At 36.9% G+C, this 13,723-nt stretch overlaps 1 protein-coding gene across 22 annotated transcripts in view; it reads right to left on the bottom strand.

The window, feature by feature from the left end:
* Nucleotides 1–13,723, bottom strand: part of LOC134534020 (protein abrupt-like) — a 354,312-nt gene that overhangs the window by 147,975 nt on the left and 192,614 nt on the right. For 2 of the 22 annotated variants that reach the window (XM_063371909.1, XM_063371947.1), the window contains one exon: nucleotides 10,938–11,291. The exons of 18 other annotated variants lie outside the window; for them this stretch is intronic. In XM_063371909.1, coding sequence (XP_063227979.1) covers nucleotides 10,998–11,291 — 294 coding nt within the window. In that variant the 3' untranslated portion in view covers nucleotides 10,938–10,997. Of the gene's footprint in view, nucleotides 1–6,111; nucleotides 7,262–8,386; nucleotides 8,990–10,937; nucleotides 11,292–13,723 lie in introns of those variants that run through there. 2 more of the 22 variants (XM_063371951.1, XM_063371957.1) reach the window with 2 other exon arrangements.

The raw sequence follows: 13,723 nt of genomic DNA, 5'->3' as shown, positions 1-13,723 counted from the left end.
CTGATCTCATACTCAGTGTGGTTAACTGCTTCTTTTCTAAACCAGCCAACCATGTTAACACATACAAGGAGATAAAAGGTGATTTACAGCACTATTCAGTGAAATAACATTTCTAACATCAGTGAATGCAGATAGCATAATAATTTGGTAACAGTTAATAATTACAAAGTCTGCTAGCTAACAATTCATTTGAAAGAAGAAAAAAAAATAAAATTGTTTTGTTCAATTTTATGCTAAAGCGATGCACTACAACATTATTCACTTTACTTGGTAGTTTTAAGATCAACTGAATGATACTTTTGCCCCATGAAAAGATTTTTTTTTCATACACTGTAATATAGTAAATTTATTTCAAGAAAAGAAAATATTACTGAACAGTTGAAAAAATAAAATAGTATTAGGTACTTGCTTTTGTTTTCTACTTATTTAAATATCTATTCTTGAATTTGAGTGTGAGGTACATTTAGTAGCAAGAAATTGTCGACATTAGAATTACACTTTTTTACATTACACTAATTTGTTTCAAGTAACAAATTTATTAAATTAAGGCTCACCATTTCTCCAAGATTAGGGTTTTACACTCTTAGGGAATATTAATTGAATCATTGTTAGTACAGTAAAATATTTAGAATTCTGTTACACTATTCACAGGTGAATTATTAATCTTTAACTTCTCCTCTGGTAATTCATCCATACGTTGGCAGCAGTTCTCCGATCTTCGTATGTGTCTGCCTTCCCCTTCTCCTCTTCATTACTCTTGCCACCTGCATCTTTAATAATCTATTCCATATAGTACTATCATAACTAAGGTATAGTTCAGTAGAAAAATATAACTTGTAAATTGCAGGAGTTTAAAAATAAACCACAAAGTTTATATGGTTCAATATAAATCTCTAAGCTTATTCAACGAAGGTGTATTAAGTATTAATAAGCTGTATGTTATAGATAGTAAATTCCAATTCCCAGTTAACCAAACTCAGGTTAATAGAAATCTGGGTTATCCTAAATGCCTCTGAAATAGCAAATACAAAAAACACAGACCACACTGCATGGGAATAATCGTGAGGGCAAGAAACATACAAATATTACTGAGATTATTTGAATCACTAATTTATACTGAAAATATATTGATGTACTGTAATACTAAAAATTTTAACTTCAAGAAAGAACATAAGTGTAGCCTAAAAAGAAATTTTTTGAATTCATTTGACTTTCAAAACATTTCCGAATTACATACTGTAACTAATAAAAATAGTAACATATGTTCAATACTAACAAAAAAAAATTACTAAATACTGGTATGTTCACAATTATCCAAGTTCAAGCTTTCTTTAAAACTAAACTATTTTAGTATCACAATTATTTTCTGGGTTTTTGTGGATTGAATATTTAAGGAGTGCTTACATTTGTCTGAATAATATTAAAAACATATATGTGTAACAAAATATTTTTGTTAAATGACTAAAATACAAATAACAATTAAATTTTTAATGTAGGCATAGTTCAATTTTTATTTGATATTGATATATTTTAAATAATGATATTTGAAATATTTATGTAGAATTTATTCTTCAAAATCTAGATAAATGTCTATACTTAATGTAAGAGGGTATGCCACCTTAACCATAGAAAAACTAATAATATACACTTACATAACTTCAACATACCTTCATATGTTGCATTATAAACATAAAAATGATCCAGTTTTCATTTTACCTCTTTACTTTTATATTTTCGTAAACAATCTAAAACTTCTATTATAAAAAGAATAACATGTGTCAGTCACTATATAAATATTTTAACTATAAATCTACACATTAATTCATCAGTACCTAATTTTATCATTAAAAATAATAGTAATAATAATAATAATAATAATAATAATAATAATAATAATAATAAACTTGTCAGTTTTAACAGCTGAAAGTAGCATCTCCTAACCAAAATTTTTTTCTGCTATTTCCTGAATTATTTAAAAAAAATCATAATTACACTACAATAGTGTGTTCCATATCATTTTTGAAACAAAAGCATAAGTTCTTTCCAAGTGCAAAATTATTTAAACTATTCACTTTGTTTCAAAGAGAGTAAACTTCACCTCCTGCATTTATTTAAATCACTACTATACTTTGTATGTTTCGGAAGAAAGGGACTTATATTGACATTGACCAAGGGCTATGCCCTCCTGTGAGCCCGATGTATCCCTCCATCATCCTCCGTCACTCCGGCCGCCAACGTATTCATGTCTGAACCGCCCACCAAGCCGTGACTGTAGGAGTGCACAATTGTCAGCAATGTGTAATTAAGGCATTCTTTTCTGTAATGTATTCTTGAGGGTTTTTATGTTTAATTATATATTGCATATTTAATAACATGACTCATAATTATTAATTTATGGATTGCACTATTTAAATTTAATATGTTACAGTTTTTTTATGATTTTTATTCAATTATGTTTAATTTAGAATTCCAGGGTAATTTATTACTTGTAATATTGCTCTTGTGTGTATGTTTGGTAATATTGTTTGTAAGTATTAAAATAAGTACAACATCTTGCCACTAGCCCCAGACCGCTGCATCCGACCAACAGATGCCATCTCCCCACAGTCAGCTTCCAATCACTGGATTGGAATTTCTCCGCCACACGACGTGACCTGGATGCCTCCGATATTTACACGGCCTGCCGCAGGGCTTTGTGTTAATTTTAATTAGTAATTAGGTCTTGCTAGACGTGTATAAGTGTCGTGTAAAAAACAAAATGTTTATCAAACCACACTACATATTTTTTTAACACGTGGTGAGCTTCTTGCAGACTGAGGCATGAGGAACGTCTGGAGAGTCCTCGTGTGATTACCAGGTAATGAACGACAGCAAACCTGACACTGATGGCGGGCCAGGCCCTTGTGATAGGTCAAACTAGGGGAAATTAATTTTGCCCCAAACGGTCGACATCGTGACTCTATGATAAGAGTCTCCACTGGGTCCAAGTGTCCATCCACGTCCATCTTAAACATAATTAATGCCTTTGCCCTAATAACAAACTCCCAACCATGTCAACAAAATAACCACAACCCAACTGTCCTTACAAGCGAATAACCACTTCCGGTATCGGTACTTATAAAGTTTATCTAAACCTGCATTAATTTTGTTTGAACACAGTTTTATTTTGCAGTCACACTTGAAACAAAAATGTTTAAAATATAAAATCAGCTATACACAATTCTGATGAACTTAGTAAGTAATTTAATTTTTTTCTTCCAAAAAAGCATACTCCAGTCAACCAGATACTATTTTTATATAAGACACATATTTTTGGATCTAGTTCAAAATTATATATTTTAGCCTAACTCATTTATTCGGTTGGGGGAGGGGGGGGCTGTAATCATTATAAGGCTAACATTACTCTAAAATGTTTGTCTTCAAATTTATAAAACTAGTGAATTATTAGTTCTTTTCTGTTAGGTAAGAAGAAAGTATGAGCACTGTAATTTTTTAAAGCTTACCTCTAACGTTCTGCCATTTTCAACTAGTATTACGACGTATTAAATCCACTCACAATAAAAGTGCACCAGTTCAGTGTCTTGTGTGTATACTTAAGTGCTTCTACGCTTCTTATATAAGTATTCCCCCTACTCCCCCTGCCAATTACATTTTGTCGACAGTGGGGTCGTTAGAGAAAGTAAAACCACAAGGTACCGACCAGGGGTATTGGGAAGGCACCAGTCATGACCTAGTGTAAGGAACCATCCGAGCATTTGCATGGAGTGATTTCATGAAACCATGGAACCAATATCCTGACGGCCCGGCTGGGATTCGAACCCTGGTCGCAGGGAATGCGAGACAAGTGTCTTGCCTCTACGCCAGCTCACTCCTTGTATATAAGTGAAAATTGTGATCAAGGGGTTTAAAGGGTTTTGTTATGATGGGCATTGCCGGTCGGTTATCTCGGGCGCCACCCAGTGAAAGGGCACGCGGACCTGGCGGAAACTACGTAACATGGCCGTGACATGGCTCGGGGTGCCCGAATCCACGTTCCCCATTTCATTCAACTACAAAACCTAGCCCGCTCCACGTGTCGCGCACGCTACTTACAGTTAATGATTGCCGTTGATTATGTGGACTCTTAAGGAGTCCCACAACCTTAGTCTCAAATACGTAGAACACGTGGTCATTCAGAAGAATACACAATTGATACCTGGTAAATTTGCATTTATTTATGCAGCTCTTAGTTGAAACAGTTTAAAAAGCTCATTGGCACAGATTTGAAATATTTTTCTGTCCAGGTCACCTCGTTGTTAAAGTTCCTAAATCAGTTTACCGGGGGGGGGGGGGGGGGGGGGGGGAAATTAGTTTAAGCAGTGTAACGAACCCTATGCCAAAGAGATGTCAAACTCCATTTAAATAAAAGGAATTAGTTGTCTATGCACTTCTTGGTTGCCTGCGTCTTCTTGCCAGCTGTTAATGGTTCTCCTTCCCTTTATTATTTCATGACACAACACTACTGTGGAAGGAGATGGTAGTCTAGTCTAGTCTAGCGGACAAGGAGTAGGAGAAAACGTACATTAAACGTTTTCGTGGAGCATGAGAAAGAGATGTTTCACTCGCTCTCTCTTGCACTTCCTGAAAAAACCGAAAGAATAAAAAAAAATAGGCAGTGCGTGGATGAGTCCCTAGGCTACAGACATCCTTAAGTAGTCGTGATCAACTTCAGCTGTGGCAAGGACACATTTGGAATTCATTCAAGGCTGGGAGCACAGGTTTCCTACCACTTCATTCTTTATCGACAACTAAACACAGAAGCCCTCATCCGTGTTAACCTTCTCTCACCAGTCCACTCCAGAAGACAACTCTCTTACCCTACAGTGCTTGAATTTCAACCAGTTTAATTTATTTAAATGTGTGTCACGCCCAATGACAGTTAAGGAACAATAGTGGTGAGCACGAACATACAAAAAACACAAAGACACGAAAATGCAGTCACTGCATGTGGCCAGACACCACAAGCCTGTCGACACTACGCGAAGGTGGGCACCACCTACACGGTTCTTTCATATCTTAAATTACGTATTTGTCAAACATAAAGGTCTATTTATTCTGAAATTTCAAAACCAATCAGGTGGCTTAATTGATGTCAATATCAAAACACTTAACAAATTTTCAACTGTTGTTTTATTATAAAATCTATGTAGGTTAATAGTTTTGATGAGAAAAATGTGCCACTTGTGCCTCAACCCCTTCATATCTCCTCCTCAGTAGATATGCCCCTGGTACGTTGATAGGTTACGGTTTTAAAAGTGAATTTTCCTAGAATTGTCACATATATTTGTAAAAATAAAAGTTACCCAATATACTAATTACTAAATGTACACCATACAATTCAGGTGCATCTGTTCATAACAATTCTTTAAATTTCCAATATATTCTGCAGGGGAATATATGCATTTCCAGCCTAAGTTGAGTGAACAGTCTAACCTACAAGAGAGAATGATTTGACAGCTAAGAGAGGAAACTGTTTTAAGACAACAGGCCTCACTCAAAAGAACTCTGTATTTTATACATAAAAAATGATTTCTTTGTTAGTTTAAAAATTTTTTTTTCAGTTAAAATTTAACTAATATTAATATTGTATGTGTGTGCAACTATCTGTTTTGTGAGATAAAATGTTTTTATTATGAACTGACTGATTGAGGTTACCTGACTGGCGAGAATAGTTACAAATTTCAACCTCAATTAAATATAGAGAATTTTGTCAATTCATTCCTGCCCCTGGTTTGCTGAACTTGAGCACAGCGCAATGAAACAAATTTGAGTGTTCTGCCCATGATTGGCTTTCCTGTAGTTCTCCTATGATAACACCAACCAGAGATACTTTTTTAATGACACACAGACTAGGGTTACATTGTAAAGCACTTTACAGACAGCTCTGATATCTAATGGAATGAAATCGTTTTGGTTGACATTAAAAAATAGTTTTTAGTAAAATGAATCCAAATGTGTATAAAAAGGTTTTTGATTCAACGTTTCATTTCATTCAACAGTCTTGGGATATAAAAGAGTTAATTCAAAACATTATAAGTAAAATTCAATGCTTCACAAAATTTATGCACAGGCTTAATAATTCTCAACAGTGCTTTTTATTCAAACTGAATTTAACTGGTCCATACATATCAGCACATACATAATACTCTATTTAAAATGTCCTTAAATTGTAACTAATTTACCCCATGTTTAACTTACAGCATACTGTCAGTAAGTTACTACAGGTGAATATTTGGGCTGTAAAAGCAGCAAAACAATGCATACTACAAGCTAGAACACACTGAAAGAAAATTTAAATTGATCATTAAGTTTAGTTTTAACATAGTGAATTTATATAACTGTTTTAAATAGCAATCACCAACTTATTTCAAGAATTTCATACACTAAACTAAACAAGCAAACAAATCACATAACCTACATTAAACTAATATCTAACGGTATATACCTAACATTTATGTTAAAAAAAATAACAATGTTAACATGCAAGCCTATATACTAAAACATATAACTAAAGAAAAAAAATTATCAAATTAAAGAATAAAAAGGGCACGATAGGTGCCATATACGTGAAAAATTACAATTTATCAAGAAAGAAAAAAAAACCTATTCTAATTATTATGATAACTAAATTTAACTTATCGTGGTGACATTCTACTTGTAATACACAAATAATACACACTTTTTCACAGTTAAACAGAAAATAAATCCAAGAAATTTAAATTACCTTTCAGTTACAAAAAAAAAAAAAGCAATTTTTAAATTGTTATCATTTAATACACAGACAGCAAACAACTGTTCACCTTCCTTCTTCTCCATCTTCACATGTGGTAAGAATATGTTATAATTCGTTTATGTCCTTATTTCTTTTCATTAGCTTCTTACATAGGTTAAATATTGAATAAGCTATTTCATACTACCTTATACCTTATAACATCTATTAGAAGCAGTACATAGAAGCAGTCACCGGAGGACCTGAGAACACAGAAAAAGCAAAAGCCAGAGACAGAAGCAACGCGAGGCAGCTACTTGAGCAGCTCGCGGTGCTTGATGTACTTGTGCGACTTGAGGCTGTTCTTGGAGCGGAACAGCTTGTCGCAGTACTTGCACCGCACGTGCACCGTGGGCATATGCTTGTCCTGGATGTGCACGGGCAGGTACTTCCAGTTGAAGAACTCCCCGCAGTAGCGGCACATCGAGCGGATACGCGCCTTCCTCGGCACCTCTGGAACCCAGGGACGAGACAGGCGAGCGTCAGCACACTGCTCTCGGGTTCCCGCGCGCCACATGACACAACACTCTACAATTCTCTCCAACATTCCTTGAATCATTCACGCAACGGGAAAATTTAATTTTAATATAATTTCTTGGACATACACCATTGCAGTTTTGCACTGTTCGTCATGGGAAAAATTCATAAATACAAAATTACAAATAAAAATGAAATTCTGTTTATCTTCATCGTTGCGTTGTCAAGGTTTTGTTGTCTGACTGCAATTACTGTTATTGTTCAAACTGTCTCGTCGTTGTTAGCCCCCTGTGTTCGTCTGTGCTGTCGTCGCTGTGTTGTCCATAACACCTGTTTAGGTTCATCGTTTATCCTTGAGTAAGGCTTGTTTTCTGTGGGTTTATTTTTTCAGTTTTATTTCTTATTTTGCATTTATGAATTTTTCCCATGACAAACGGTGAAAAACTGCAATAGCATGTGTCCAAGAAATTGTATTGAACTCTCCATTTTCTTACAGCTGCCGCCAGACTGCCTAAACAAGTCGGCCACACGGCACGGCCCTCCGTGCTCGGAACTTACTACCGTCAAGCGGTTGTCTCCGATCCTCGACCATTCCATCCTCTGGACTTCATGGCATGTTTAAGTCTTTGTGCCACTTCTGGCCTTCCTGCCAAAAGAGAAAATATTCAGCTAATTGTTAGTCAAAAGAATAACACCAGCAACTCTTCTTTGGAACAATATGTCACAAAGATGTGGTGTTAAAAATATGTGATACAAGCAGTAACATTTCTTTGAACAGTAAACTTCACCGTTGCTTACAGTAACCTATGACCTGAAAAATGTTCTTAGATGCTACTAAGTTGTTACGAGAAATTGACCGAAGGAAACTGAATAAGTAAAAATATGCATGATGGGTGTATGAGTGAATGAATAAGGGGTTAGCGTCTCGACATCGAGTTCATTACAGGCGATGTGGGTGATGGAGCAATGACAAAATGAATGCAGGGGGAAATGGGAGTTCCTCGAGAAAACCCGCCGACCCACAGCAACATCCATCACTTATCATTTTTACGAGAAACACAGATTTGTCCCAGCTTGGTAAGAAAAATAAAAGACCAAGTCATGGAATAAAAATTTTATTTCTTTATTTTTTGTACATAAGTTCAGGTGTTTACAAATCACAGCATTCATAAGTGTCCATTTCACTCTCTTATTGTCTTATTGAGTATCACGTATTTCAAAGCAGCTCTTCGGCAGAGAAGTGGACGGTGAACTAGCATCGCAGAGGTAACAGCCAAAATCAGCCCAAGCCATTCATGTGTGTACCAGAATTTAGACATCAATTACTGAACACAGCTGTTAAAACAGACTATTTTAACAGATCGTGAAACTGCTAGTAAATTTACAAAGTGCCTAAAAAAATGTTTTGTTAAATTAAAGCACTAAAAATATATACAATCTTTTTTTTACAACATAAAAAGCTCAAACCGTGTTCCTAAGATACAACTGGAAGGTTGTCGGCAGCGTAGTGCCGTCCCTACTACAGGAAGCCCCTGTGGAACATGTACACGTGTGTGCTCAGGCTGTTCTTGGACTTGAGCACCTTGTGGCAGACGGAGCACCGGACGGGAGCCTGCGGCCTGTGCTTGTTCTGTATGTGCTTGTGCAGCGACTTGGGGTGCAGTGACACGCCGCACAGCCGGCACGCCACTCGTGCGCCCGGGCCTGTGGGAACACAGAGACACTGCTGTAGTGCGTGCCACCTACCGAGGAGGTAGCGTGGCACGAAAACTGTGCCGAAACACTTCGGAGCCTGCTTGCCAACAAAACCATGGCTCGTACACAGTGGGCACTTAGTTAAGGTACTAAAATATTATAGAATTTCATCTGACCGAGAGAACCCCAACTAGTTAATTACCTGATGGATTACAAATGGCTTGCAAAAGTGTGCACTGTGCCTCATTATAGATATTTAAACCTAGCATTGAAACAAGTCACGGCAATCTTAAGTTTCCTTCCACAGACACACAACACTTGATTCTTAGAAGAAAAAATAGCTTTTGACCAATAATAAACAATAGAGCAAGGCTAGATCAGGAGGTTGGGGGGAAAGGGGGGTGGGGGGAAGCCTGTCCCAGGCACTGCTTTAGAGAGGGCGCAAGATGGGTCGAAAAATTATTTGTAGACTAAAATATGTGTTAATTAAAAGGGTGAAAAGAAAAAATTAATTATAAAAAAATATCTATTATGATTTTGATTTAACTAAATACCAATAATCATGTTTTCAATAAGAACTTTAATACTCAGTATCTAGTGAGTTTGTGTTCAGCATGCTTGCGTAGCAGCTGTGTAACAAATTAAATCTATGCTTTTTTTTAATCTTTTGAATTTCCATTGAACCTTGAACACTAAGTTATTGATATAAACACAGTACCGTCAGTTGGGGTAACTTGGGCCCTTTGAGGGTAACTTTCGCCCAAGACTAAAAAAATGTTAAACCATGTTACAACTCTTCAAAATATTTATTAGATGTGATGATACATATGTTACATATGTATCATAACATCTAATAAATATTTGGAAGAGTTGTAACATGGTTTAACATTTTTTTTGTCTTGGGCCAAAGTTACCCTCAAAGGGCCAATGTTACCCCAACTGACGGTACGTAAAACGTACAAAGGGTTTTATAAAATCTAACTTAAAATAATACATGCAGTATATTGGTAGTAAGGAGGGAAGGAGTAGTGGAAAAAGGCGAATGAAAGCCCTGATCTATACCTGCAAAAGAGAATACAATTTTAGGATACAAATAATTAATTAAACCTTAACTGACCGTTGCTAGAGGTGGGTGGTGTCGATAACCTGGACAGTGCCTTTAAGTGCTCATCAGAGCCCTCCATTTTTAACGAGTCTGGGTAGGAAGACATCAGTCTTTTTTTAGAGAAGATTGTTTCAAACTATCGACGGTGTCGGAAATTCGCAAAAGTGTAGATTTTAAGACACGTTTTTCACAAGTTTGTGAAGGCTTGTTATAACCACATTTATGTGAATGTAAATTTGAATCAAATGTTTTAAATAGTAATTTGATCAAAGGTATTTTAAAGATGGAACTTAATAAAATTTCCTTGAATTGTATATTTTATTCGATGTAAATCTAGGGATATGGTTACATGTTCCATGTTCAGGTTGATCATATTACTTTAATTTGTAAAAAGTGTAATACTTTCTTCGATAATTCTTTAAAATGGAAGCTAAACCTATTTTCAGGTATTTTTTTATGCTACTGTGTTTCTTAGTGCCAGTCCTTATTTTTTTTATAATGCTTATAGTTGTTATACTGGTTTACAGGAAATAATATTTGGTTTTTTTCCGCAGCTGTTTAATAATTTTAACTGAGAGTAGGTGCATGGACATTGAGACTACATTGTGCATATTTTTTTTACATTTCTCATGTTTAAGTTTCTTGCGATAGGCGCTACTCTCAGTGAGCTGCGGGCATTGTGGTTCGGAAGCGGCAGTGAGCCTTCCAGCCACTTTGGAGAAGAAACTTTCCTCGACCTAGGGAATGTGGACTTTTTGGTATCTCCATTAGTAATTGTAATTAATTCAACCAAACAGTTAAAGAGAATATTTATTAAATGATTTTTCTCTAAGTCACATAATTATGCACCTGTTGCATGCTGCATTGGTTTTATTTCCATAGATAACGCAGGTTTCACAAATACAGATGGTTTCAAGAATCAATCATTTTTAAAAATATTTTTTTTACCGTGCCCAACACACGGGTATAAAGGTTAGAAAAACGTCCATCATGCTGCTCGCTAGTGACCGCCGGGGGGAGGCTGGCCCCTGCTGGCACGGTGGAAGGTGTATATGTGCACGCGCAGGCTGTTGTGGTTCTTGAACATCTTGTGGCAGAACTGGCACGGCTTGCAGGCATCGGCCAGGTGGGCGCGCCGCACGTGGGCCGGCAGCAGCCTCCGGTCCAGCACCAGGCCGCAGAGCGCGCACGGCTCTCCGTCTCCCCCTGCCAACACGAGCCCACACCCCCCGCGTCATGCGTGCGTCCGACCACACTTGTACTGACGTCTGTTTACCAATACAACACTTTCACTCACACTTCTTCCAATTACTAAGATTTTATATTTAAATTAAACTTAACTATTTGTTTTATAGTAGAACTATAGCTATCATAATTAGATATACTAATATTTATTATATTATACTGTATAAAATAATAATAATAAAATTTATTACTTTCATAGCCATAAAGTATGATGTAGACTATAATGGACCATTCACACGTTAGAAGTCTGATAAACTCCATATTTGTTCAGTGAAAAAATACTAGACTGGAAGGGTTAATTTGGTAGCCTAACAGTTTATGTTCTGATTTGTATAATTAAATGAATTGATTTCACTTTACAGAAATACAGCAATTTTGTCCATCACCATGGAGTTTTCCAGATATTTTAAAGAATTCACTCAGCAAAACGTTTGCACAATCTTGTAAATCATAAATATCAGCAATTATCTTAATTTATGACAGAAATAAACCTAAAATGTTGATATTTTACCTTTTTTATTTCATTGCTAGTATAAATAGCAACTTTTAAGTACTGTATATTTCTTAACTAAGTAAAATAATTTTATCAGCATTGCTACTTAAAATGGATGCCTTTTAAATTTTTTTTAGCAATTCAATGATCTGTATTCATTTTTTATTCCTGCACCTATCAGGTACCACGGTAGTTGTGCGGTCAGATCACCGAAGCGAGACATTCAGTCCAATCATTCATTCATATATTAAGTAATGAATGAACTAATTCCTGTATTTTTTCAGTTCCTTGGTTCTGTAGCAAGGTTAAAACCATGCTAACTGCTATTATTTTTGTAGCAGCAAACCACGGTCTGATTACCATCTTTGCCTTGCTAGGTGGATCTTTATGTTTCACCAGTTTATTAGAAATGAACAAAAAAAAAAACAAGGTGTGATTCCGTCTGAAATATAATTACTCCATACTGAGGAAACTTATAACAGATACAAGAAAAAATTAACGTACAATATTAATTACATTCTTAAACAGCTCTCAGGTATATTAAAAAAAAACTATTGGCCGGCCGTACATGGAATTATCAAAAGTTTCATTTACTAGAAATACATAAACCAATAAAAAAAATACAAATATGTTTAAACAATCCCAGTGGATATACTTAAAGTCCAGAAATTATGTTTATCTAATTAACTGCATCTGACGACGTAATTTAAAGAAAGTTCAAAAAAGGGTCAAAAGATACAGAAGCACCGGAGGTCGGGGCTCCATTTTCCGGAGATCCATCGGGAAAATGATGCCAGGGCGCTTGTGTCCTGTTGTGGAAGGGAAATGAAAATGCCAATTCGGCGTCCGGCTCTCGGACCCTGTCAGACAGGGGAGTTGGCTTCTGTTTACTGATGCGTCGCCCGCCAGGAACTGGATCCCGCGATTACGCGGCTGGGCGCGGTTGATTTCTTCATTTCAAAAAAAATTTAAAAGAAAAAAATAACTATTACATTTTGTACTACGCAGACGGACTAATTTACTTGAAAAAGATTATAGGGATAGCATCCCTTATTTAAGCGACTACATAGTCGGTTGCGGCCGGACGGAAGTCTTGCAGTGTCTCGTCGACTCGCCAATAATCAAACGGACCGTCTGCAGTCGCGGCGCGAAGTGTCTCGCGGAGAACCGCGTCTCGTAATTAAAAGTAAATCTTGAATCAAAAGTGGAGGGAAGGAGGCTGGGAGTCCGGACCGAAAGGTCCTGAAGTTCCCCGAGAGGGCGTCATAAAAAAACTCTGACTGATGTCTCGAAGTTGGTAGCACTGGCCGACTTTAGAGCTACCTTTTGAGGGCTGTCTGAAATAAAAAAAGAATCGACTCGCCCAAGGCGTCTGCTTAAACCAAGGGTTAAAGGGTGCAGTCTAGTGCAGCGCTCTGGCGGCCTACTGGATAAGTTGGCTGGGAGGTCCGCGAATTTGCCGCTAGGTGTCGTGGGGTGGTCTATCTTGGCACACACATTTTTTATGCGAGGCGTCCTTGGAGACGGTCGCTGTCTGCTGGGGTGTATGACCAGTCATTGGTCTTAGGCGAATTCTTAGAACTCAAGAGGGGGGGAAAACGCAACGACGCTGGGAACAAGCATCCATGACGTGCTTCCAGGGGAGTGAACCTAATACGTATTTGTGACAGCTTGCCTCTGAGAAATGGTAACAGCTCGTCCAGAGCTGCTGTAGGCGGTTTTAGTCATGAAGTGAAGTAACGTTACAGGACTGGGACGTGCCTGTAAGCGAGGGAAATTTTAAGCGAGCTGCCAACAAAGGATTAGATCTGCAAAATATCAGATACGTCTCTGGGAAAGGTGCTTCAGACTACTGGCACAAAGTTTAACTTAGGGGAGTACACCAGACTAACAAAGTGTA

The sequence above is a fragment of the Bacillus rossius genome, chromosome 7 (assembly GCF_032445375.1).
Source record: "Bacillus rossius redtenbacheri isolate Brsri chromosome 7, Brsri_v3, whole genome shotgun sequence".
Taxonomy (NCBI): domain Eukaryota; kingdom Metazoa; phylum Arthropoda; class Insecta; order Phasmatodea; family Bacillidae; genus Bacillus; species Bacillus rossius.
This window is presented reverse-complemented; position numbering and strand designations above follow the sequence as displayed.